Source organism: Talpa europaea (genome assembly GCF_964194135.1).
Source record: "Talpa europaea genome assembly, chromosome: 7".
NCBI lineage: Eukaryota > Metazoa > Chordata > Mammalia > Eulipotyphla > Talpidae > Talpa > Talpa europaea.
Genome location: NC_140074.1, coordinates 125,052,573 through 125,075,406, shown reverse-complemented (window position 1 = coordinate 125,075,406; position 22,834 = coordinate 125,052,573). Strand labels below are relative to the sequence as shown.

Sequence of the window (22,834 nt, the reverse complement as noted above, 5' to 3'; positions counted from 1 at the left end):
CTAACTGTCCCATCGGCTTTTCTTACGTTTGGGTGGCTCAGGGACAGCAAAACCATCAGCTGTCTTATCTGTCTTGATGTCCACCTTGTCCACCTTGTCCATCTTGCTGCTGTCCACTTTGGGGTCCATCTTGCTCTCACGATTACAACCTTCTTTCCTGCTCTCACCATTTCGACCATCAGTTGCACCTCGGCTTTCCCCATGCCGGCCTCCACCTCCTCCTCCGTGCCTGTTCTCTCCATGCCGATGGCCGTCAGCGTGACGGCTGCTGCTTTCTGGGTAGCGGTATCCTTCTCCATGGCGACCGCCATCTGCATGCCGTGGGCTATCACCATGCCGACTGCCACTCTCTCCATGACCATGACGGCTGCCACCCCGGTTCTCAGTATATCTCTCTCGCTTCCCATTGCCACCCCCAATCCCTTCTCGGCTGTTATTCCCTGAAGCTGCGTTGTTGACTCCCTGGGCTCCAGGAGAAGGGTAGGTTACTGGGGCACTGCTGAGGGTCCCAGGGTTGCCAAAGCTGGGAACGCCCTTGGCTGCGCTAGCAACGGGGCTGTCAGGACTGTTATGGCCCTGCTGGGCAGAATTAGTTGGAACAGAATTCAAGCTCCCTGCACTAGTCCATCCACTTGCCCCAGCAGCAGAGCTTCCAGCCTTCTGATTGCTTAAGCTGGCAGCAACAAAGTGACTCTTGTATTGTGACTAAAAGAGAAGGAGACAACAGGAATAGGTAAGGTAGTAAGTTGAAGAAACGAATATATCTTGGCACTTTGATGGGACCATTCCCATGGTCCCACAATCCTGTGGTTTGTGTGTTTCTCTACTAATGAAAAACAATCCTGGGACCAAACTGATACATTAAACTGGAGACACAAAATAAGTACATTAACACCCAGCTAATTAAAGGGATGCCATGAGCCACCTGCAGGGGCAGGTGTAAAAGACAGATTTAGGGTTCACAAGAGAATCAAACCCTTCTTAGTCATAAAAACAGGCAACTGCTAGGGCTTCCCCGGTGGCGCAGCGGTTGAGCGCTGGGTTGCGAAGCTGCCCACAGCCTCTGCAGCGCCGGTTCGACCCCCGGCTGCTCCCCGGCCACCGGAGGAGGGTCCCACATGGCGCGCAGACCTCTCCTGCCGCCCGCTGCTCCCCTCAGCAGTGTACTTCGGTCCTTCTGCCTGCTCTGCTCCCTGCTCTGGCTCTGGTGAATTCTCTCACCCTCCTGCGCTTCTGACTGTACCCAGTGCATGTATAAATAAAATAAAATAAATGAATCTTTAAAAAAAAAAAACAAAAACAGGCAACTGCTCTCCACCAGATTACGAAAGCTGTGGAGGTGGGAACATTCCAGGATATTGATCTCAGGAGGAAACACCAACCCCATGGCTATCCAACAGACCCAGGTTCTGCCTGAAGATGACTGCCATACCCACAGCGCTGGGGATAGCCATCTGTTAAGTTTATATTCAAAATCCAAGCAGTGGGAAGGCCCTAAATCCAGCAGTAAATCTGTAAGCCCAGCCACCATCTCAGGAAAGCTAAGGTCCTCTTGTTGCTACCCAAGAATCACTGGGGAAAGTTCTTTCAGTTAAATGCTTATTTCTGACCTGGAAAGCTGCTTTCATTGCTGTCAGTCGATCTCCCATTGCTCCTGTGGAGGGTTTGTAGGCCTCGTAATTGCTCATTACATTGTTGTTATTTCCTCGGTCCTAAAAAATAAACACACCCATGAGGAAGGAAGAATAGAGAGGAAAGCCCTCTGCCACAGACCAGGCTCTACACACTGAAGATTCTGAAATGAGCTGGATTGGGACTGTCTATTTTTAGAAACCTACTATGTTTTGTAAAAAATGGACACAGTAATGGAGAATTTTAAATGCTATCCCAGTAATTGTTTCTGGAAACAGACGGAGCAATCAGAAATGTGCTAGATCATACCCAAAGCTTTTCACACACATACCTATTCAATTACATAGAAATTACGTTAAAAATGAAAGGGCTGGACACTCCCTGGTGGCGCAAGGGGTTGAGATGCAACCTATGAAGCTAGCCGCAGCCACCACAGCACGAGTTCGATCCCCGGTCAGGGAGCTACCCACATGGCACAGCAGGCCTCTCCTGACTCGCCCGCAGTGTGTTTTGGTCAGTCTGCCTGTTCCATTCCCCACTCTGTCTTTGGTGGATCCTCTCACCGCCCGCACTTCTGGCCTGTACCCCAGTTCTTGTATGCATAAATAGATAAATCTTAAAAAAAAAAAAAAAAAATGAAAGGGTTAAGAGGCAGATGCACATGCATGACTGCTCAGGCTCTGAATATCAGAGTCTGATATTCAGAGGGTACCTGGGTACCCAGATTCATTATCTGTATTACTCTCATTGCGTGGCTGTAAAAATCAAGCCATTACACCTGACTGTGTGGAATGATCCTGGGATATATCAAATACCCGGTATTAGCCATCGCTGTCATCTGCCATCATCCACAGCATCATCACCATTATTATAATGTGAGATCAAATCTTTTTATTTACCAAAGACATCAAGATAATTATATTGCTCTAGAAATGTAGACTGGTAGCTTAGGAAACTGACAGTTGAAGAAGCCAGTGAGGGGAAGTTTGTGAGAAAAGCTAGCTCTCATCTCTGATGCAATTTCCCAGAGAATGCGGGAATCATCCCTGAGCATCGCAGTAAGAAACAGCTAGAATTTACAGGCAATGTCTACTTAGCAGCAGATTCAAGGTTAGTGTTAGAAGGTTTGTGAAGAGACTGGGGGGCCCCACCTCCAAGTTCCTGATTCACCAGGTCTGGGCAGGGGTAGAACAAAGCAGGCATAAGTTTGCATTTGCTCCTGACTGAGGGAACACATTTTGAGAACCACAGGTAACCTAGACTGTTTTCCTTAACATGCCTGTCTAGTCAGCCAAGTACACACAAGTGTTTCTTGAAGATAGTCATAACATTGAGGAACTAGCATCATATTGACTCAAATCACACTGAACAAGATCCCTTCTAGATAGGGTTTAATGAGGCTTTCTTAGGTAAATGGCAATAGTCCTAGCACTTCATCCAGGACTCAGGACCAGCCAGCCCTGAGACTACTACTGGACTCACCGTGTTCTCAGAGCCTAGGCCAGGACGCTCCCTGTAGCCCAGGCCTCCTCCACCGATGTTCAGCTTTTTGCCTTTCCCTCCTTTAAAGCGGGATTTCCGAAACCAGGCATTCTGCAATGAACATAATTAAAAATTAAGCCAGGGAAAGAAGGGGTGGTCAGAAGAAGAGAACAAGATTAAAGGGAAAGCTAAAAAAAAAAAACACAAAAACCCTGATTAAAGTGGGAAACGAATTTTTTGCTTCATCTTTAGCCAATATATCTGTGGTATTAGTCACAGGAACCACAGTTCAACTTCAGATTCTTTATCTACTAGTCTTTCCTTCAGGGCCTCCAGGAAGGGAAGTGATTAGATGCGCTGCAAAGGCAGAACAGTTACAACTGGCTACTTCTAACTTCCTTGAGAAAAATGAACTTATTTTCAATTTCACGATCTGTAGTATCATTGGACGTAAAAACTAGAAGCTTTTAAAGAACTGCTGGATTCAAAGGTAAAAGAAAAAAGCTCTGTGAAGTAGGTATATCAGAATTGATTCTAAGGGCAGGCCCCCAGGACTGATAGCCACACAACTGAACATTTTACATACCCATAGAACCTAAACGTTTCCACTGCCAGAATACTACTAATCAGATTTATTCACATTCTCTTTAGAATGCAACCAACTCTAGGGTGATTAAAGCTTTATCTGTCAATTACATTATAGTCACAGTAAAGTACTGGAGAGGCAGGGCAACTTGGGAAAGGTACTGATTAGGAAGCTGATCACAACTGGGGAGCACAGGGAGCCTAAGGCACAGAATGAGATTTAAGAAAATGCCAGTGACGTAACATATCTTCTTCAAATATTCAGGATGGCTCTCTGCCCTGGAAGGGAAGGGGAAGATTTTCCTTTCTCCTGCACTGCAGGTTCTTTACCTAGCACGTGAAGTATGGGCAGCACAAGTGCATTTAGGGCTGCACAAACAATTCTATGGACTGGCCTATGAATCTGAAGGCCACATTAAGTCTCTACTTTCAGGATGTGTATATCCTGAAAACCCCTATAATCTGGGGACTGCAGGTATTAAGATGACTCAAGCTTTAATTCAGTAGAATGCCTACTTAGTGCTGAACTGGAGTACCCACTGGAGGTTATCACATTGCTCAGAAGTCTGAGCTCTTAAGTCTATGAGAAATAGCTAAGTTCATTGTTTTTAACACAGATGCTGCTGAAGGAGAGAATAAGACAAACCAGGTTAATTTTAATGTCCTACAATACCAATCGATATGTACCTTATAAGTACTTTACTTCCCACTTTTCTAGTCAATTTTTCATGTTATCTGTCTTAGGTGTGTTCAATTTTTTTCCACTTAGTTTTACAACCTGGAAAAGTATGAAGGGTGGCCAACTCCTCACCTGCATTGCCAGATCGAGGAGTTCCTTGGAAACATGCTGATTGGCTCCTTCCAAGTTCCGGACAAGGTCACCAGCAAAATTGCTGTCCTTGGGAGTCAGCAAGGTATAGGCCACACCCTTCTCGCCTGCTCGTCCCGTGCGGCCAATCCTATGAGTATGGGTATCAATGTCTCGTGCCACATCATAGTTAATGACAGTTTTAATGGAAGGAATGTCCAGGCCACGAGCTAAAACAAAAAAACAAATTTTTTTTATCTCTTCATCAGAAGTCAAAAGATGAAGTAACCCAAAATGCTAACCATCCAGGAACACACATTTCTGTTATCCAGGCAATATGAGCTGAAGTTTAATGAACTGAGATACAGGTAAGTCACCATTATAGAACAACTACCACTATTGTCAATTCTATGATTCTGTGCTGCCTAGTGCAAAAGACATAGACCCTCTGCCACCTCTAACTTGCCATTGTCCCTCTCTTGCATTATGAATACATAGAAAAATTAAAACCAGAATCAAATTTGCCTTGAACATGAGACTTCCCCTTCTGTGAGAAAACATCAGTTTTTAAGAGTAGCTATTAAAACTCAGCAAAGTTAAAAATCACGCTTTAAGCAATCTTCTGATCTTGAAAGAGGTACAGTCAACAATGTTATCAATGTAATCTATCTCCTACAGTTAGACATAAGGGTACAGCCTAAGATATAACTGTCTCGGGCCTCCCCAGTGGCGCAGCGGTTGAGCACTGGGCTGCGAAGCTGCCCGCAGCCTGTGCAGCGCCGGTTCGATCCCCGACTGCCGGCGAGGGTCCCATATGGCGTGCAGACCTCTCCTGTCTCACCCGCTGCTCCCCTCAGCAGTGTATTTTGTCAGTCTGCCTTTTCTGCTCACCCTCCTGTGCTTCTGACTGTACCCAGTGCTTGTACAAATAAATAAATCTTTAAAAAAAAATTAAAAAAAAAAAAATGTAACTGTCTCAGTCATTTTTCCCAAAGTTATTTCCAACTGCAGTGATTCTTTTGTCCAGAGAGAAACATTACGTGACAAGTGGTTCCCAGAGCTCCAGGTTTCCGCAAGCTGGCCAGTAAGGGGCCTTTCAGTTGGCCTGCTCAGACATTATACATCTCATATAGCAACACCAAGTTCCCTTATAGCATAGGAACCAGAGATTACTGGGGAGATTCATACTCTACCTGCAACATCTGTAGCTACCAGAACTGGGATGTCCTTTTTCTTAAAATCTGAAATGACCTTGTTTCTTTCACTCTGATCCATGTCTCCATGGAGCAGCCCAAGGTTATGACCCTCTTGCTTAAGGTTATTGGCTAGCTCTTCAGCATTGGCTTTTTTAGTAACAAACAGGAGGACACTCCCTGAAGAGGTAAACTCCACCAGACGCCGGGTAAGCCAGTTCCATTTACTAGGCCCAGAATGGAGAATCTCCACAATTTGAGTCACATCTTCATTTGCCTGTAAAGAAAAAAATGAAACATACTTTTAACACTGGTACCACAAGGCACCTGAACAAGAACCAGGCATCACATTTTCTTCCTGCCTATAGAACCTTTGACATTTCTTCTCCTTAGGGCTGCCTCCCTCAAATTAAAGCAGTTCAAAACTTAATGTCTCTTCTCAAATCCTTGTGCCCTCATCTCTCCTAGTGTGCATGAATACCTAACCAATTTATAATACCAGATATTTACATTATTTTGTTTATGGCTATTCAGATTATTCCGAATGAAGTAAGCCCCCTTTCCAGTCCCCTCTCTCACTGTTCCTAGTACAATTCAAACATGGACATGGAAGGTACACAAAATCAAAAATGAACAACATCAAAATGTTAACTACACAGCTTTTTAATAATAAACATGGCAAGCAACTTGATGAATTCTCCAGGAACCTTTAATTGAATTCCAAACTGAGATTCAGAGAATTTCCACAGGGTGTAGTATGTACAAGTAAGGAGTGGTGGCAGCAGGGGGTGGCCTCAATTCTTTTCACCAGACCTTTCAAGTCATCCCACTCCATACTGTGCAGGTTTCCTTCCACAATCTTGAAAATGTCAGTTTTATTCTAAATGACCTATAGTCTTCTAGGCAGTTTGCTTTTTTTCTCCCTCACCCTAAAGGTTTCTAAAACCCTTTCTACCATGCAAAAACTTTAATCATTCAAAATAGCCATGTACTCACCACCTCCTTGCACAATCATGACTATTTTGCCAATCTTGTTTTATCTATCCTACCCCTTATGTTTTTTGTTTTTTTTTTAATAGAGGCATGTTTTATTTCTTTCTTTCTTTATTTGTTTGTTTGTTTTGTCCATACATGCACTGGGTACAGTCAGAAGCGCGGGAGGGTGAGAGAATTCACCAGAGCCAGATCGGGAAGCAGAGCAGGCAGAAGGACCGAAGCACACTGCTGAGGGGAGCAGCGGGCGGCAGGAGAGGTCCGCGCGCCATGTGGGACCCTCCTCCGGTGGCCGGGGAGCAGCCGGGGATCGAACCGGTGCCGCAGAGGCCGCGGGCAGCCTCGCAACCCAGCGCTCAACCGCTGCGCCACCGGGGAGGCCCTCCCCTTATGTTTTTTAAAGCAAATATGAAACATGTTGCCTCATCTGTACATACCCCCACATACACACATGCAACTCAATAGTGAGAAGTTAATTCTGTCTCTAACATGAGAAGTAACCTGCTGGGGTCCCATCCAGCCCTGCTAAGGGTTACCTCTCCAATATCTCCCTGCACCACTCGAATAGGATCGATCAGGATGTCTCGGGCCAATTTTTCAATCTTTTTCCGAAAAGTTGCACTGAATAATAGAGCTAAAAGGTAAAATAAATTCTGTTAAACAATATGACTTCATTTCTGAATACCTACTAAGCTTCCTAATGACATTCAGAATTACCTTTTTTTTTTTTAATAAACTGACCTGAACTTTAAATTTAGTTAAACACTGATTCATTAAGGAAAAAGATTTGCAAGTGTTCTATTTCCATACATTTTCAGACATGGGCTGTCATCATGGCTCACAACAAATCTCTTGACTTTACAGCAGCATATCTGCACTGAGCATTACCTCTACCCACTGATGAAAGTGCGTAAGTTGGGACAAGTCATTTAATTCTTAGTCTTGGTTTTATTATCTATAAAAATGAGCAAATTATACCTGTTGATCTCTAGTGTCCCGTCCAGCTCAAATAAACTATCATTATCCCCCCCTTTATAGTTTCACCAGTAGAGAACATGATAATTTTGGTGCCATAACTGTGAGTGCTTATAAACAGGTATTTATTCTCAGTACAAATGTGACTTAGTAAATTGCTTCATACATACTCTGTCTGTCAGGACGGACATGACTTGCTATGGATCGCACCTGGTACTCTGGAAGAAGTAGAGAAGTAGAATTAGTAATCTAATTCTACATTACTATTTGGATACCTGGAAAAAATAATTTTAGTAAATGTCTTTATATGAAAGGTTATAAGAATTAAGGAAAATCTGCAACTTTTAGATTTGTATCGTTCAGTATGAAATTCAGGAACACTTTCCTTCCACCCAGCTGGATTGGGCCGGGTGGCATTACAATCAATAAAGACTATTCAACAGGATTTTCACAGAGCTATATAAGGAGAGGAAAGCAAAGGCCTTGGATAAGACATTCACCTACCTAAGAACATAACCTTAACCTCTGCAAAGGTGTATGAATAAAAATAATGTATAAATACACTACAACACTTTGAAATATCCTCAAACCAATCCTTTTCCAGAGAGAACTAAAGTAGTCAATATTTTAGCTAAGTCACTACAGTCTAACCTTATTGAGAATTACTTTTAGCTTCTCTCATGCAGAAAAAGTTTCTAAGTCCAGAAAGACATAGAAAAAATTATCATCATGAGGACAGAGACAGAGGAAACTGGCATACAAGGCATACCAAATCCCATGTCAAACATTCGATCTGCTTCATCAAACACAAGATAAGAGACTCGTTGAAGATTGGTAGCTTTCTTCTTCACATGATCAATCAGTCGACCCTGAGATCCAGAAAATGAATAGTAAATACATGACATTTCTAAGAACTTCTAGAGCTGTGCTCCTGGCAAAAGTGTTAATACTCCAGTCTTAGACTACAACAGATACTGGGTCTGTTAGCCCCAAGAGAATAGAAATTCAAAAACTCAATTAGAGTTTTCTTTTATATTGTGATTTAAGTTGAACAAAAATGTGAGAACTCTTTTTGAAAGGTATTCTGTAATGACCTAATTGAAAGTCTTATTGATAGGTTTCACTGTTTAGACAACACTCTTTCTAAGGCAGTTCTGACCATACTCTGAATATCTTTCTGATTTTAGATGCTCTCAATAACCATGGATCCATTTGTTAGAAGAGCATTAGAAAAACTGTTTTAATAGAAGGGAATTTGTAGCTATTATTATATATGTCAGAGAATCTAAATGGAGCATTATTTTAGTCAACTAATCAAAATTAAAACACCACCACAGGCTATCAATCATTCATCAGACTCTTCTCAATTTTGCTTTATCACATTCTAGGGGGAATTCCTTCTAACAACTCACCACTTTTTCCATACCAAGAGAGGCTGAGAAGCCATTTAAACCCAAAGTATACTTACCGGGGTGCACACAACAATCTCTGCCCCTTCCTGAAGGGCCTTGGCCTGCTCCCACATGCTCCCTCCTCCATACACGGCCACTGATCGAAGATTATATGCTTTCCCAAATCGCTTACATTCTGCATGGATCTACAAAGTTGTTAATGACATATTAGCAAACTGTGACACTAACAAATTGCTCTATTACCACCCAAAAGAGTTCTGAAAAAACAGACTGTGGTGACATGGAAAATCAAAAGCTAGAAAATGCTTCAAAATCACAATTTTATTCATAAAGTGAATGAAACATAGACTACCATCACACATTTTAACAGGCTATCTCAATCTTGTCTTCATTATTAATTTTTTTCACTTTGCTTCTCTGATCATTTCACTACCTTTTTAACAAGCAAAATTAATTAACCAAGGAAGAAAATACTGGAAGCTTACTATTTCCACATCACATTTTTTTCCCCTCTCAAAACAGTAGTTATTAGGGGAAAGTGTGCAATTGGCAATATAAAAAATATATAACACGTTTTATTTTCCAAGTTCTGTGGTAGCACAACAGTGTGAATGTACTTAATGACACTGAAATATACACTAAAAGTGGTTAAAATGACAAGTTTCATGTGTATTTCACTACAACTTAAAAAAAAAAAAATTCTGGTAATTCTACCTACTTGGATGGCTAAACCCTTGCTAGCTCACACAGGAAAGGAGGCATTCCACACAGGGCACATACCTGCTGGCACAGCTCCCTAGTAGGACACACAATCACTGCAATTGGTCCATCACCTGGTTCCAATTCCTTCTGGTCCATTATATGAATCAACATAGGCCAGATAAAGGCTGCAGTTTTTCCACTGCCTGTTTTGGCAATGCCAATCATATCTCTACCACTTAATGCCACAGGTACACCCTGAGGGAAAAAAATAAGTATATTCACTCTAAATTGTCAATTTTAAGATATATTTAAGGAAATTCTGGGAAAGCATAAATAAACTATTAATGATACTCATTTCCAATGGAAAAAAATATCATGGGCTATGGACACTGGTTATGGGATAAGAAATATCTAGCATTCCTCTAACCTTCACTTATAACAATTTATTCTCTTCATATGGATCAGCCATATTTTACAACATACAAATGACTCCATTTTGCTTAAAGTATAGAAGTGAAAATTTGTGACATATAATGTAAGTGGGCTGCTGAAACTTGAAACATTTTGTACTTTGAGAAAGGGGATATATACCGAAAGTTCTTTTTCTGCGTAGCAATGAATAAATTATGTAAGTGAAAGAGAAACAGAAACTATTCCTTTCACTTATAAATGAAAAAATTCAGGTCATGGACAAAAGAATCGTAGACACTGATAAGGCTAGATTTGTAAACACTTGGATCATTTTTAAGTTTAGGCCTAATAAACAATTTCCCAACCCCTTAGCAACTTCTTAAAGTGGTAAATAATTCACTCTTGCTCTATTAAAGGTTTTGAAAATATTCTTGAACTACATGTATGTCCACCTGTCTATCTAAATTAAAGCAAAAGTTGCAGACTTAATCACAGAGGAAATATTTGGACATCTGCTATCTATGCCAATACAGCACTGTACTAAACAATGACCTACTGCTTTGACTTGTTTGCAATATTTACTCAATGACTATCATTCCACTTTGTTTTTCTGTCTACATGTTTACTTACCTGGCACTGTATTGGAGTGGGCTGTGTGTACTCAGATTTCCGAATCTGGTGCATAAGTTGTTCATCAAATCCAAAATGAGCAAAACTACTTCCTGGTCTAGGAGGTGCAGCACCAGAGACCTAGAGTTAAAGATAACTCCCAGGAATGACTTGTACTTCAAAATAAATAGCATCAGAAATTCATCAGTGTTACCCGAATCTAGCATTTATATTCATGAAGTGAAAATGTAAGTCTGTAGTCAAAGCACAAACTGCTTGAAAAGGTAAAATAACAGATATAAAACCTCACATAATAAAACGATGTAATGAATATTCCTCGGATAATTGTCATACAGTAAAATACTTTTAATTTTTTTATTGTCATTTTGTATATCTATTACCCAGATGGTAGGAGAAAATAAAATTCAAAATAAAATGAAGAGTACAAATGAGTTTTCAAAAGACATGGATATACCTACTAGCTACAAAGATGTGATCTACCATTCCCATTTTCAGTTATGCCTGAAGAATTAATGTCTCATTTATTGATGGACCAGCCACTGTCAAGCATTGCTCTCACCATTCCAGATGAAGAAAGGGGCTTATAACCATGCTAACTCCAACAGGGGTGACCTCTGAATGCTTCTCTGGTAATGCTGATGTGGTTATTTCCCATGAGGATTTCACTTAAAGTGGAGCTGTATTTTTGGAAGGGTGATAGGGTGGGAGGACCTCTTCAAAAAGGACAAGTTCATGTATACAACCTCTCTCAGAAAACGGGAGTTCAAACATCACATAGTAATGGGTCAGGCAGATGTTGACCAAATCGGTGTCCAAACAGCAGATGCCACCATGTTATGTGTGTTTCATTTAACTAACATTCAGCAGTACCCTAAACAATATGGCCAATGTGAACCCAACTTTTTGGTGGACAATTAAAACTATTATTCTGAAATTAGAGCATACACATTTTTAAATGGTGCTAATTCTTCCAACTCAAAGAACTGTGTTGTATATAATTTGAGACAGATATCTTAACTTCAAAAGTCTTTATATATTGTTTACATTAATCTTGTTTCCTCTCCTGAAGAAGTGGACGCCTATCCTTCATCTTTGGCCTACCTAATATAGTTCTTAACAGAGTGTACTCACTGCAGAAATGCTGCTAAATTATTTTAAGGTTACAACAACGTACTATTCCAACAGAACACACAAAGCTGACAGAACACATGTATCATTAATGTAGGTAACATGAAAGAAAAAATCCTGCCCTAAAAGAGCCAGAAGACTGAATGAAATTGAGACACCTGTACCCAAGGGACACAATTATTAATGCATCAAAAATGGTTCAGGGATTATTAGAAAAGAAATTCAAAGGTCATTTTAATTTGGATAAACAATAATAACACTCTAGAATAATTAACATTAACAAGAATATTTGGCTTCACGTTTGTCTTACCCGAAGATTGAGTTTATGCCGGAGATCTATTAACTGTTGTGGGGTGAGGTTGGTTATCTCTTCATGCTCATTGTAAAAATTTTTTTCAAATGGTGGGTAATCAATCTGCAGGTCCAATTATTCAAAGTTAGTCTAGAATTCAAGAGTCAATCCTGTAAGTTTGATTTTAATGCAACATAACCTTTTACAAATATTATACAAGTAAAGCCAAAGCCAGCTCAAGAGAACAAAGGAATTCACTTATTCATGACACACTTCCCCCCTAAAAGTTCAGCCCCCTAAAAGTTCAGCCTGGGGTACAGTGGTGAGCATAGTTGTCTTCCAAAGGTACAACCAGTACCTTTTGCTAATTACATTTTCAATAGAAACACCGACCTATTCCATAGAGACTCTTAAGGGCACCTCAAATTTGAAGAACCTTAACAGGGGGACAGAGACTAGTGGATTTTTGTAATGCTAAAGGCCTCAGGGAACAGGTATTTTAATGAAGATATTCTACTCTACAACATTTTAATGTGTTTTTGGCATAACCTGCTCATCTAGCTTTAAGCATTTATTTATCTATTTATCTTTAAAGATTTCATTTATTTTTGCGTAGAAGAACTGGGATACAAGCTGGAGGTGGGGTGGGGGTCACAGGATTCACCAGAGACAGAGTGGGGAGCAGACCAGATCAGGCAGTTTTACTGAAATACACTGCTAAGGGGATCACTGGGCCAGACAGGAGAGGTCTGCTGCACCATATGTGCAGCATACGGTGAATGAACTCAGGCACAGCAGTGATAGTGCTGAGACTTAACCCCTAGGCCATTAGGGAGGCAATAAACTTTTTCAATAGTTTCCCTTTATTCATTTTTTTCAAGTGAAGATAGTGTTCCATTAAACACCCCCCCCCCCAGCTAGCAACACCTCAAGCATCTCTTTGAGACAACTATCATATTTTTGTATACAATAGGAATGCTTTATTCTTACTTCCCATATTGTCACACAGAATAAAATGACATGCAATGTTAAGAGTCAAGATTTAATAAATAGGGCCTCCCCGGTGGCGCAGCGGTTGAGCGCTGGGTTGCGAGGCCGCGTGCTCCCTGGCCACAGGAGGAGGGTCCCACATGGCGCGCAGACCTCTCCTGCCGCCTGCGCACAGACCTCTCCTGCCGGCTGCTGCTCCCCTCAGCAGTGTACTTGGGTCCTTCTGCCTGCTCTGCTCCCCACTCTGGCTCTGGTGAATTCTCTCACCCTCCCGCGCTGCTGACTGTACCCAGTGCTTGTGTAAATAAACAAACAAATAAATATTTAAAAATATATATATTTTTTTAAAAAAAGATTTAATAAATAATTTTTAGTGTTTTATTAAGGATATTCTTATTAAGTGAAAATGGATTTTTTTTTAAAGATTTATTTATTTATACAAGAACGGGGGCGGACGTACAGGCCATATGTGCGGGAGAGTGAGAGGACTCAGCAGAGAAAGCGGGGAACAGAACAGGAGACTGACTGAAATACCCTGCTGAGGGGAGCAGCGGGCGAGACAGGAGAGGTCTGCCGTGCCATGTGGGACCCTCACTGGCCGGCCGGGATCAAACCGGCGCTGCAGAGGCTGCAGACAGCTTCACAGAGCTGTGCTCAACCGCCTGCACCACCAGGGGAGGCCCAGGATTTTGTTTTTTAAAGTAATGTTCTGGCAGGGAAGAACAATGTCTATTAGAACAGTCTATATCAGTGTCTTGATTCAGCTAAGGCATCAGTAGTTTCACCCATCATAGCCTTTAGCCAGTGATACAAATGCTTATGCGGTTAAAAAGGAAAATAACATATTTATGAAAGCATCTTTTGACTTTGTAGACAGCCTGAAAAAATCCTCCCATAAACACTTGAACCACACTTTAAAAATTACTGCTCTAGGGGCCTCCCTGGTGGCACAGGGGTTCAAGACACAGCACTATCAAGCATTTCCAGCCACTGCAACAGGAGACACAGGCGTTCAATCCCTTGCCAGGAAGGTGACCTACATGGTGCAGCAGACCTCTCATATCTCGTCTACTGCTCCCCTCAGCAGTAGATGAACATGCCATGTTGAACATGCCTGTTTCGCTCTCCACTCTGTCTCTGATGAATCCTCTCACCTCCTGCACCTCTGGCCTATACCCCAGTTCTTGTATGCATAAATAAAAAAATCTTAAAATTTTTTTTTTTAAAAATCATTACTCTAGATCTAGAATCAGTAGGATGTGTGTAGTCTCATATTTAACTTGGATGAAACACTGATTATTTTCCCTAGTGGATATAGAGATATTCTCATTCCCTTTTTGGGGTTTAAGGAACCTATAGTTCCTGGTTCCACTATGAAGGAAAAATTGCTCATTTGCCCCAGATCTGGGAGAAAGAGTTAAGACTGATAGCATCTGAAAAACAAACATAGGCCCTAAGACCCACTTTAAAAAAAGATGGTAAGTGATACTGTGGAAAACAGTACAGTTGCTTGAAAAAAATTCTTAGCTTAAAACCAAAATTGAGCAAGTGATACAGCTGTATCTTGAACAGCAATGTAAGCTAAGGGTTCCTTGTGAAACTCTCCATGAAATTTCTGACTCATCTACCTAGCAGAGATGACAAGATCCCAAGGAACAAATATTCTTATGACACAAGATATATAAACCGAGACTTCTCAGATATAGGGAAAACCTATACTAAAGTAAAAAAACAAACAAACAAACAAACAAACTATGTACTAAAGAAAAAACTTAAAACAAGAATCAAGACCCAAATTCAGCAAGAAACAACATACCTCTGAATGATCAATGGGAGGAAGAGGATCAATGATTTTTTTGGAAGGTGCAATTGGATTCCCATCACTATCATATTCCAAATTATCTTCCTCCTCCTCTTGAACCACACCAGCAGTAGGGTTTTCTGCCATGTACCGAAAATAAGCTTCCTGCAGGAAAGCACAAGAACATAATCATACCCAAGTACAACTGAGAACACTTCTGTTCCTGTAATTAGTGCACAGTGTACCAGACGATTACACAGTTTAAATACCTACCAAGCAAGGCCAAGACTTTTACTAGCAATGATTCCTTTAGCAATAGCAGTGTTCAAAAGGACAAAAGAAATGAGACAGTTACTACTATAAAATTATTTAACTTGTTTAATAGAAGACTTACAAATCAGTCTGTTCCACAACCTTCCTGGGGGTGGGGGGGGGATGAAGGGTGTGTCTACCTACCCTGCCCAGAGCTGTGGAACATATGCTGTGGCTTTACCAATCCAAGTTTGGAAGCTGACACTGTTTAGAAGGGTCACAAACCTGGAAAGGGCCACTCTGCTCACTCTGGTTCCCTTCTCACCATCCCATAACTGAACAATAGAAAAAAAAATACTAAAGGACAGGCATTAAATCAATGTTTCATCTTGAGTTACAAGAATCACAAAACAAAACCCTTAGAAAGAGGTAGAGGTTAGATGTTGCTATAGGCCATCAGTAGACCCAAACTACTTGACATCTTGGTTTACCAAAATAAGTATTAATTTTGGATTAAAAAAAATCAAGTTGGGTAAGTCTCATACTTGCTTTTGATATCATAGTTGAGCAAAAGTTCTATCTTCAACATGGGGGAAAGCCATATGAATCTTTATATTACCAATTGGTCACACATGAAAGAAAATAACAAGTCAAATGACATTCCCTACTGAATGTCAGGAATGGTCATGTCACTACAGGCACTCTCTAGCCTTTCCCCAGTATAGATTTTGTGCGGTAAAAATAAAAGATAGAAATACTGCATAGGAACTCACTTGGTCATCTTCCTCTTCAATGTCATCTCGAATACCCCTGGAAAAACAAGCGGAGAAACAAACTTCCCTGCAAATGTTCCACAAACCCAGCTCCATACTTATAGCACATTAGTGTTGAATTCCATGCGGTGCAGGAACACAACACTAACAATAACAAAGCAGCAATAAGCACACTGTAAACTATCCACCCATCACACGTGTGCTTTCACGCTATGAGTTGCAGTTTGTATTTCTCTTGAATGGGATGATATGGCTCTCCTAAAAGCATCAATTATTAATCAGGGCATAAGGAGTAAAAACGTTTGAAGCAGATACTCAAAGATCCTTGGCTTGTCAACCCCATACAACAAACAAGGCAGTTGTGAGAAGCATTTTATGTTAAAAGAAAAAAATCCTTTATCTGGCATATCCTAGGAAGAATATCATGACTTTTTTAATGACCCCCAGTTTCTAGTGCAGCGGTAACTGCTTTCAATCAAAATCCTTGGTGATAGAGAGAAAAACTACCTCAACTCTTTTGTAAAATTGGGGCTAAAATTCCCAAGCAGTTCACATGGAGAAGGGGATAATCACCACTAACTGTTGTATCCCTCAGGAGCTCTAGAAAGTATGGTTTGCTTAGTTCCCACAACCATCTTTTTCTAATTAGACTTTCTGCCTAACCTAGAGTACTTGCTTCTCCTAAGGCAACGAGCAAGAAACACCACCAGTGTAGGGCAACTGGAAAAGTATGCAATATATTTTAAGCACCGAAGAGAGGACTGAACCTTGGGGCTGGGAAGGTCTGAACGAAGCACTAATTGCCAAGCAGGAGGAGGAAAAACTCTAACCATGCCTGTTTGGTACCAGGCAGCAAAAGCTTTCAGAGGAGTGTATTCATTCATAATCAGCAAGGAAAAGAGCAGAAGTCTCTTTTCCAGAAGATAAAGTATATCAAGTTCTGATTACGGTCACTAAAACATGGCCACTCCTTTAATAAATTAGGTTTTATTGCTTAATAATATACAAAGTTTTTATAATATAACCACCATTATTGCTCATACCCAATAATATAGGTATTACCCTATTTTATATTAATCACGGGGCGAAATTCAAAACAATGAGCCTAAGCTTTAACCCCCATAACTTATTATTGCATTTACTAAAAAACTACTTTTTAAAGAGAATGCTAAATGCTATTCCACCAAAAAGAACACAAATCACTGAAAATGCAAAGATTCTTGTCATGTCTATTAACCTACAGATACATTATTTAAGATACTTGAATAATTTCAAGTCAAGATGTGTGTGTATTTTAATTTTTCTCTATAAACTTTGGGAAAACAGGCTTTGCAAAACTTGAACAATTTTCACGTAACCTTTGTGAAAGAGAAGAAAATAACTTACTTTACGTTTTTTCTTTCTTTGTCCTTTTCTTCAAGCCTCTTCATGTCTCTAGCCGCCTGATCCTAGTAAAACAAAGGCTATATGGAGTCATCAACTAAAAACACTAAAAGAGAAATTTTCTTTATGAAGAGTTTTAGATTTGAACAAGCACCACCACTGTTTAATTATGCATTGAACAACTGCATAGTTATTCTTCCAAGAGAAATATACAAATGTTCTAAAAATTTGACTGCACATGGAATCATGACTTTTATCTGCTATATCATGCATGGAAAAATTAGCAAAAATGCTTGACTGATGACCTTTTAAAACAATTTTATAATGAAATTACCAAAGGGGTTAGTAAAAAAAAAAATTCTGATTGCTGGATCTGACTCTGGAAATGTGGATCTCAATCTGGGGCAATTTGTTTCTAGAGAACAAATGTGTGGGGACATTTTTGGTTATTACAGTTTGGGGAGGATTGTTACTAATGTCTAATGAGTGGAGGCCACTGAGGCATCCAGACATCCTAGGATGCCCAGGACAGCGGATTGTTACTAATGTCTAATGAGTGGAGGCCACTGAGGCATCCAGACATCCTAGGATGCCCAGGACAGCCCTCATAACAAAGAATTACTGAGCCCCACTCTCCACCGTCTTGAGGTTGAAAACACTGCTCTAAATCCACAGAATAAGAATTCTTGGCGATGAAGTTAAATGCATAGTTTTTACATTTTTCACAGGCAATTCTTACACAAAGCAAAAATTGACAGTTACTGATTTAAATTAATTCCATTTTATACATATGAAAATCAAGTAACTTTTGTGATTTTTTTCCCCCTTGGTTAATTTCATTTTACTCAACGATTTCTTGTCATAAAGCAACTTAAGTTTTTCTGTTTTCAAATATGCTACAATATATAACCTGGTATGGTCAGATGTTCTAATTAATATAAAGGAATTATTATAAAGAGAAATGTTAAATATAATCTTTTTCAAGGGACTGAGTCAGATAAAGATATCCTAAGATTATAACCAAAGAAAAAGATAACATAAGCAATGTAACATAAGAAATGGGTCACAAACTTTTATACTACATCTTTTTAAAGCCCATATAAACCTCTTAAAAAAAAAAAAAACACTGGTTAAAAATAAACCTTCATCTAGGTCAAGCACTAGAAAAATCTGCATTTTCTAGAAAATGTACTTACACTTTCTCACTTACACTTGATATCAGGAACTAATATAATACTTTGGTAACAACATTCTCCATGATCAAACAATACCTAACCTCTCTGTTCTAAAATCAGCAAAACCTCTTGATAATATACCAGAAGAAGGATTATATCAAAAAAGATTTAACTGCCAAACAACTTCACCATCTTGAAATACCAAGCAAGAGAATTTAGTCCCTTCTCAGGTAGTACACTCAAAAAGGGTTAAGCTATCTTGTACTACCAAAAATCAAGTCTAAATTTAAACCTATAAAACCAAGAACTATGGAAACATAGCCCTTTGGGAAAACTCAAGATGGGAAAAAAAAAGTTATGTATATGACATCTCAAACATAACAAACAGTTCAGTGCCTTTACTCTAGAATCATTTAAGATACATACTAAATACTATCATATTGGAAAGGCACATGAATGCTCTGAATAGTTTTGGTAAGTATTAAGGCAGAAACACAGTGTTACAAGAACTCAGCTACAGAATGATTAAGCAAAAACAACATGGGATTTAGAGTTGAATATTCACTCAACTACTATTAGGTATATATATTTTTTAGATTTATTTTTATTTATACAAGAACTGGGGTAGAGGCCGGAGATGCAGTGGGTGAGAGGATTCACCAGAGACAGAGTGGGGAGCAGAACAGGCAGATGGACTGAAATAAACTGCTCAGGGGAGCAGCAGGTGAGACAGGAGAGGTATGCTGTGCCATGTGGGTGTCTCCCTGGCTGGCTGGGAAACGAACCAGCACTGTAGAGGCTATGGACAACTTCTCAGAGCTGTGCTCAACCCGCTGTGTCACCAGGTAGGCCTTTAGGTGTTGTGTATTTTTCAGCAAGAAACTTGAGTTATTCTAATCAAATTTGGGAAATTTAAAAGTCTAGTGGTTGCCAATATGCAATACATGAAAGTGAGTCAACATAAACAAAAAGCTGCTTTCTTCTGATGCAGACACGCTTTGCTTGCATTTTAGTTCAAAATATTCTTACTCTTAAGAATATTCTGGGGAGTAGGAATAGACATGTTCTAATATTTCTCATCTCACATGGTCCTGAGTCTTTAATTTTCTATTTGATGAGAGATCAGAGTTCAGAAAATTATTTCTCTACGGTTAAAAAACAACCTAACTATAATGCCAAATATGGTGATTAATGTTGCTAAATGGTGGCCTCAGTATCAAGACGACAACAGGCAGTGATGGTACTATAGTGAAGGAGAAAAGGTATGTCTGTCTAAAGCACACAGCCACGTAAGAATGCAGGTTTAGTATTGCCAATCTTCCACTTATCAAATGCCTAAGCTTTTAGACAAAATCTCCTAATTTAAAAATGTTGTCTCACACTTTTAAAAAAACAATGCTTAGACCAAACAGAAATACATCTACAATGAATTCTTTCTTTCCCTCCTTATTCAGAGAAGAGATGAATTCTGCTATCTACTTCAGTTAGTTGGTAAATGAGGAATCTGGAAGGATTCTTTCATAAGCAATTAAGTAACAGTTTTTGAACAAGAGGTATACCGTGATTAGAAACATACTTAGTCTAATTACTCTACAGCTATATACAACATAAAACCTGCTTTACTTTCTCTGCATGGGGGAGCAGAGACTAATAAGGGAGAAAATTTAGACCAGGCAAGAATTAATGAGGGTATAAATTAGGATTACTAAAGTGAAGGGAAAAAATAAGGAATAGATAAAAGAAATATTATAGAAACTGACAGAACTTGGCAAAAAACAAGAGGACAGGCCACATTATATACTGGGAAGAGCTAGGGTGTAAGCAAGAAAAATTAGATTTGACTAACAGTTCTGCCACATAGTACCAATGTGATCTGGGGAATGGGATTTCAATTATCTTAGAGTTCAGTTTCCCTACTAGCTACAAAAAATTTATAATTTTTCTGCCTACTCACCATTATTATTTTGAGTGCTAACTGAAATGAACTGTAAACATGCTCACTTGTCTGCTAAGAAGAAAATGTGTGGGTGGGAGGGAACAAGTGACAAATAACTTAAGGTGACTGTGTTAATATCGGTGCCATTAAAGAGAAATAAAAGACCAGGTTGAGGAGGAAAGATGAGGAATTGAGCTGAAGCTGCCAGAGGAACACAGCCATGAAAAAATGTCCAATACACTTCTAGAAAACAGAACTAAAACCAAAGACAATATGAAACTGAAGTCATGAATTATTCACACGGAAGTTAAAAATTTTAGAAGTGGATGAGGTCACTAAGGAATATTTGAAGAGCAAAGATAGCAAATCAATATAGATAATTATATGAGAATGGTCGTATGTAAAAAACTAGAAGAGGATCACAAAAATTCTAGGTAACAGTCAGGTACTAGGCAATTTTTTTTGGGTACAAAAATGATATATGGTGGTTGGTTATCTTATAGAATTACCTTACAGGAGTACTGATGGACAAAATGTTATGTCTGGATTTACTTTTTTTTTTTTTTTAAAGATTTATTTATTTATTGCTTGATTGATTTATACATACATGCATACAAGCACTGGGTACAGTCAGAAGCACGGGAGGGTGAGAGAATTCACCAGAGCCAGAGCCGGGAGCAGAGCAGGCAGAAGGACCGAAGTACACTGCTGAGGGGAGCAGCGGGCAGCAGGAGAGGTCTGCGTGCCATGCGGGACCCTTCTCCAGTGGCTGGGGAGCAGCCGGGGATCGAACCGGCACTGCAGAGGCTGCGGGCAGCTTCACAACCCAGCGCTCAACCGCTGCGCCACCGGGGAGGCCCTGTCTGGATTTACTTTAAAATAATTAAAAAGAAAAAACATGGCCTCTCTGGTGGCACAGGCGGTTGAGCACAGCGCTGTGGAGCTGTCCGCAGCCTCTGCAGTGCTGGTTCAATCCCCACCAGCCCTGGAACAACCCACATGGCGAGCAGACCTCTCCTGTCTCACCTGCTGCTCCCCTCAGCAGTGTATTTCTTCAGTCTGCCTGTTCTGTTCCCCACTCAGTCTCTGGTGAATCCTCTCACCCTCCCGCGCATCTGGCCTGTACCCCAGTTCTTGTACAAATAAAATAAATCTTAAAAAAAAAAAAAAGCGGGATGGGAGGGGTTAGGAAACCCAAGACTAGCCTAAAATGTTAATAAAGTATGGTGAAGGCCACACAGAGTTCATTTTATTCTTCCACTTTATATGTGCTTAAATTTTTAAGTGACTAGAAAGAAATGCCAGAGATGGGAGAAAAAGGAAAAAAATGCAAAATCACAAATCTAGTGAAACAGTTTCAAGAAGGAAATAGCCACAAGTTTCACAGTCTACAAGAAGGTCACAGATATTGATAAGGGTGATGATAAGAAATAAACATTAGAAGTACAGAATACCGTATTTTTATTTTGAAAGTTGTTTATTCTACTTAAGAATATACCAAGAACTATTAAAACAGCACAGACATACAAATCTTGAACTACTATGTCTTAAGGGTTATAGTACAAATTTCTAGATACTGAGCATCTTTGAAAAATGCTACAGGGCAAGAGGAAGTAAATTTAATGAACTATAATGTACATGAGCAAAATTCTCAAAAAAAAAAAAAAGACTAAAAAATTCAGAATGAAGACTAAAGCACTGGGTTAATATATTTCTGATTGCTATAAAATAATGAAACAAAAAGTTGATACATGCCTCCACTTCAGCCATGAAAGCTTCCAAGGGATCGTCATCACTGTCAGAATCGACTGGTTTGGAATGGAATTGCTGGCGGGTAGGCGAATTTTCAGCAGGAATGTAAGGTAAATCAACATTGCTAGAGTCTTCTTCCTCATCTTCAAAATATCTGGAAATTAAGATACATATTGGTAAAGTGCATGTTTAGAGTGAAATCAGTGAGTCTTCCATTTACCAGAAAATCTTACCAGTGTGATTTACTATTAAGAGAGTTAAACAGCAAATTCAGAGACCTCTAGACTGTGGTCAAGTTAGAGACCTCTAGGCTGTGCCTGAGGACCTAATTTATTAAGTATAATTTAACACATGCAAAATTCTAACATTGCAACAAAGTAATAACAGCAGACTCTTCATTTCAAGAGTGCCTGTTAAATCACATTTTCCAGTTTGTTAAAATGAATGAGTTTTCAGCCCAAATTTAGATATAGCAAATATTAAAGAGTATGCTATGAAGGCCTCCCCTGGTGGCACAGCAGTTGAGTGC

The 22,834-nt window shown here is 39.8% G+C and overlaps 1 protein-coding gene across 2 annotated transcripts in view; it reads right to left on the bottom strand.

The window, feature by feature from the left end:
- The window catches only part of DDX42 (DEAD-box helicase 42), a gene marked incomplete at both ends in the record, with an annotated part of 37,709 nt that continues 14,875 nt past the window's right edge, over positions 1-22,834 (bottom strand). Inside the window, 16 exons of one of the 2 annotated variants that reach the window (XM_084239129.1) lie at positions 1-705; positions 1,611-1,712; positions 3,115-3,225; positions 4,511-4,737; positions 5,701-5,977; positions 7,230-7,327; positions 7,839-7,886; positions 8,438-8,537; positions 9,137-9,265; positions 9,861-10,037; positions 10,824-10,943; positions 12,262-12,366; positions 15,050-15,199; positions 16,060-16,096; positions 17,446-17,507; positions 22,309-22,459. In XM_084239129.1, the coding sequence (XP_084095255.1) occupies positions 1-705; positions 1,611-1,712; positions 3,115-3,225; positions 4,511-4,737; positions 5,701-5,977; positions 7,230-7,327; positions 7,839-7,886; positions 8,438-8,537; positions 9,137-9,265; positions 9,861-10,037; positions 10,824-10,943; positions 12,262-12,366; positions 15,050-15,199; positions 16,060-16,096; positions 17,446-17,507; positions 22,309-22,459 (2,599 nt within the window). Of the gene's footprint in view, positions 706-1,610; positions 1,713-3,114; positions 3,226-4,510; positions 4,738-5,700; positions 5,978-7,229; positions 7,328-7,838; positions 7,887-8,437; positions 8,538-9,136; positions 9,266-9,860; positions 10,038-10,823; positions 10,944-12,261; positions 12,367-15,049; positions 15,200-16,059; positions 16,097-17,445; positions 17,508-22,308; positions 22,460-22,834 lie in introns of those variants that run through there. The other variant, XM_084239130.1, reaches the window with a different exon arrangement.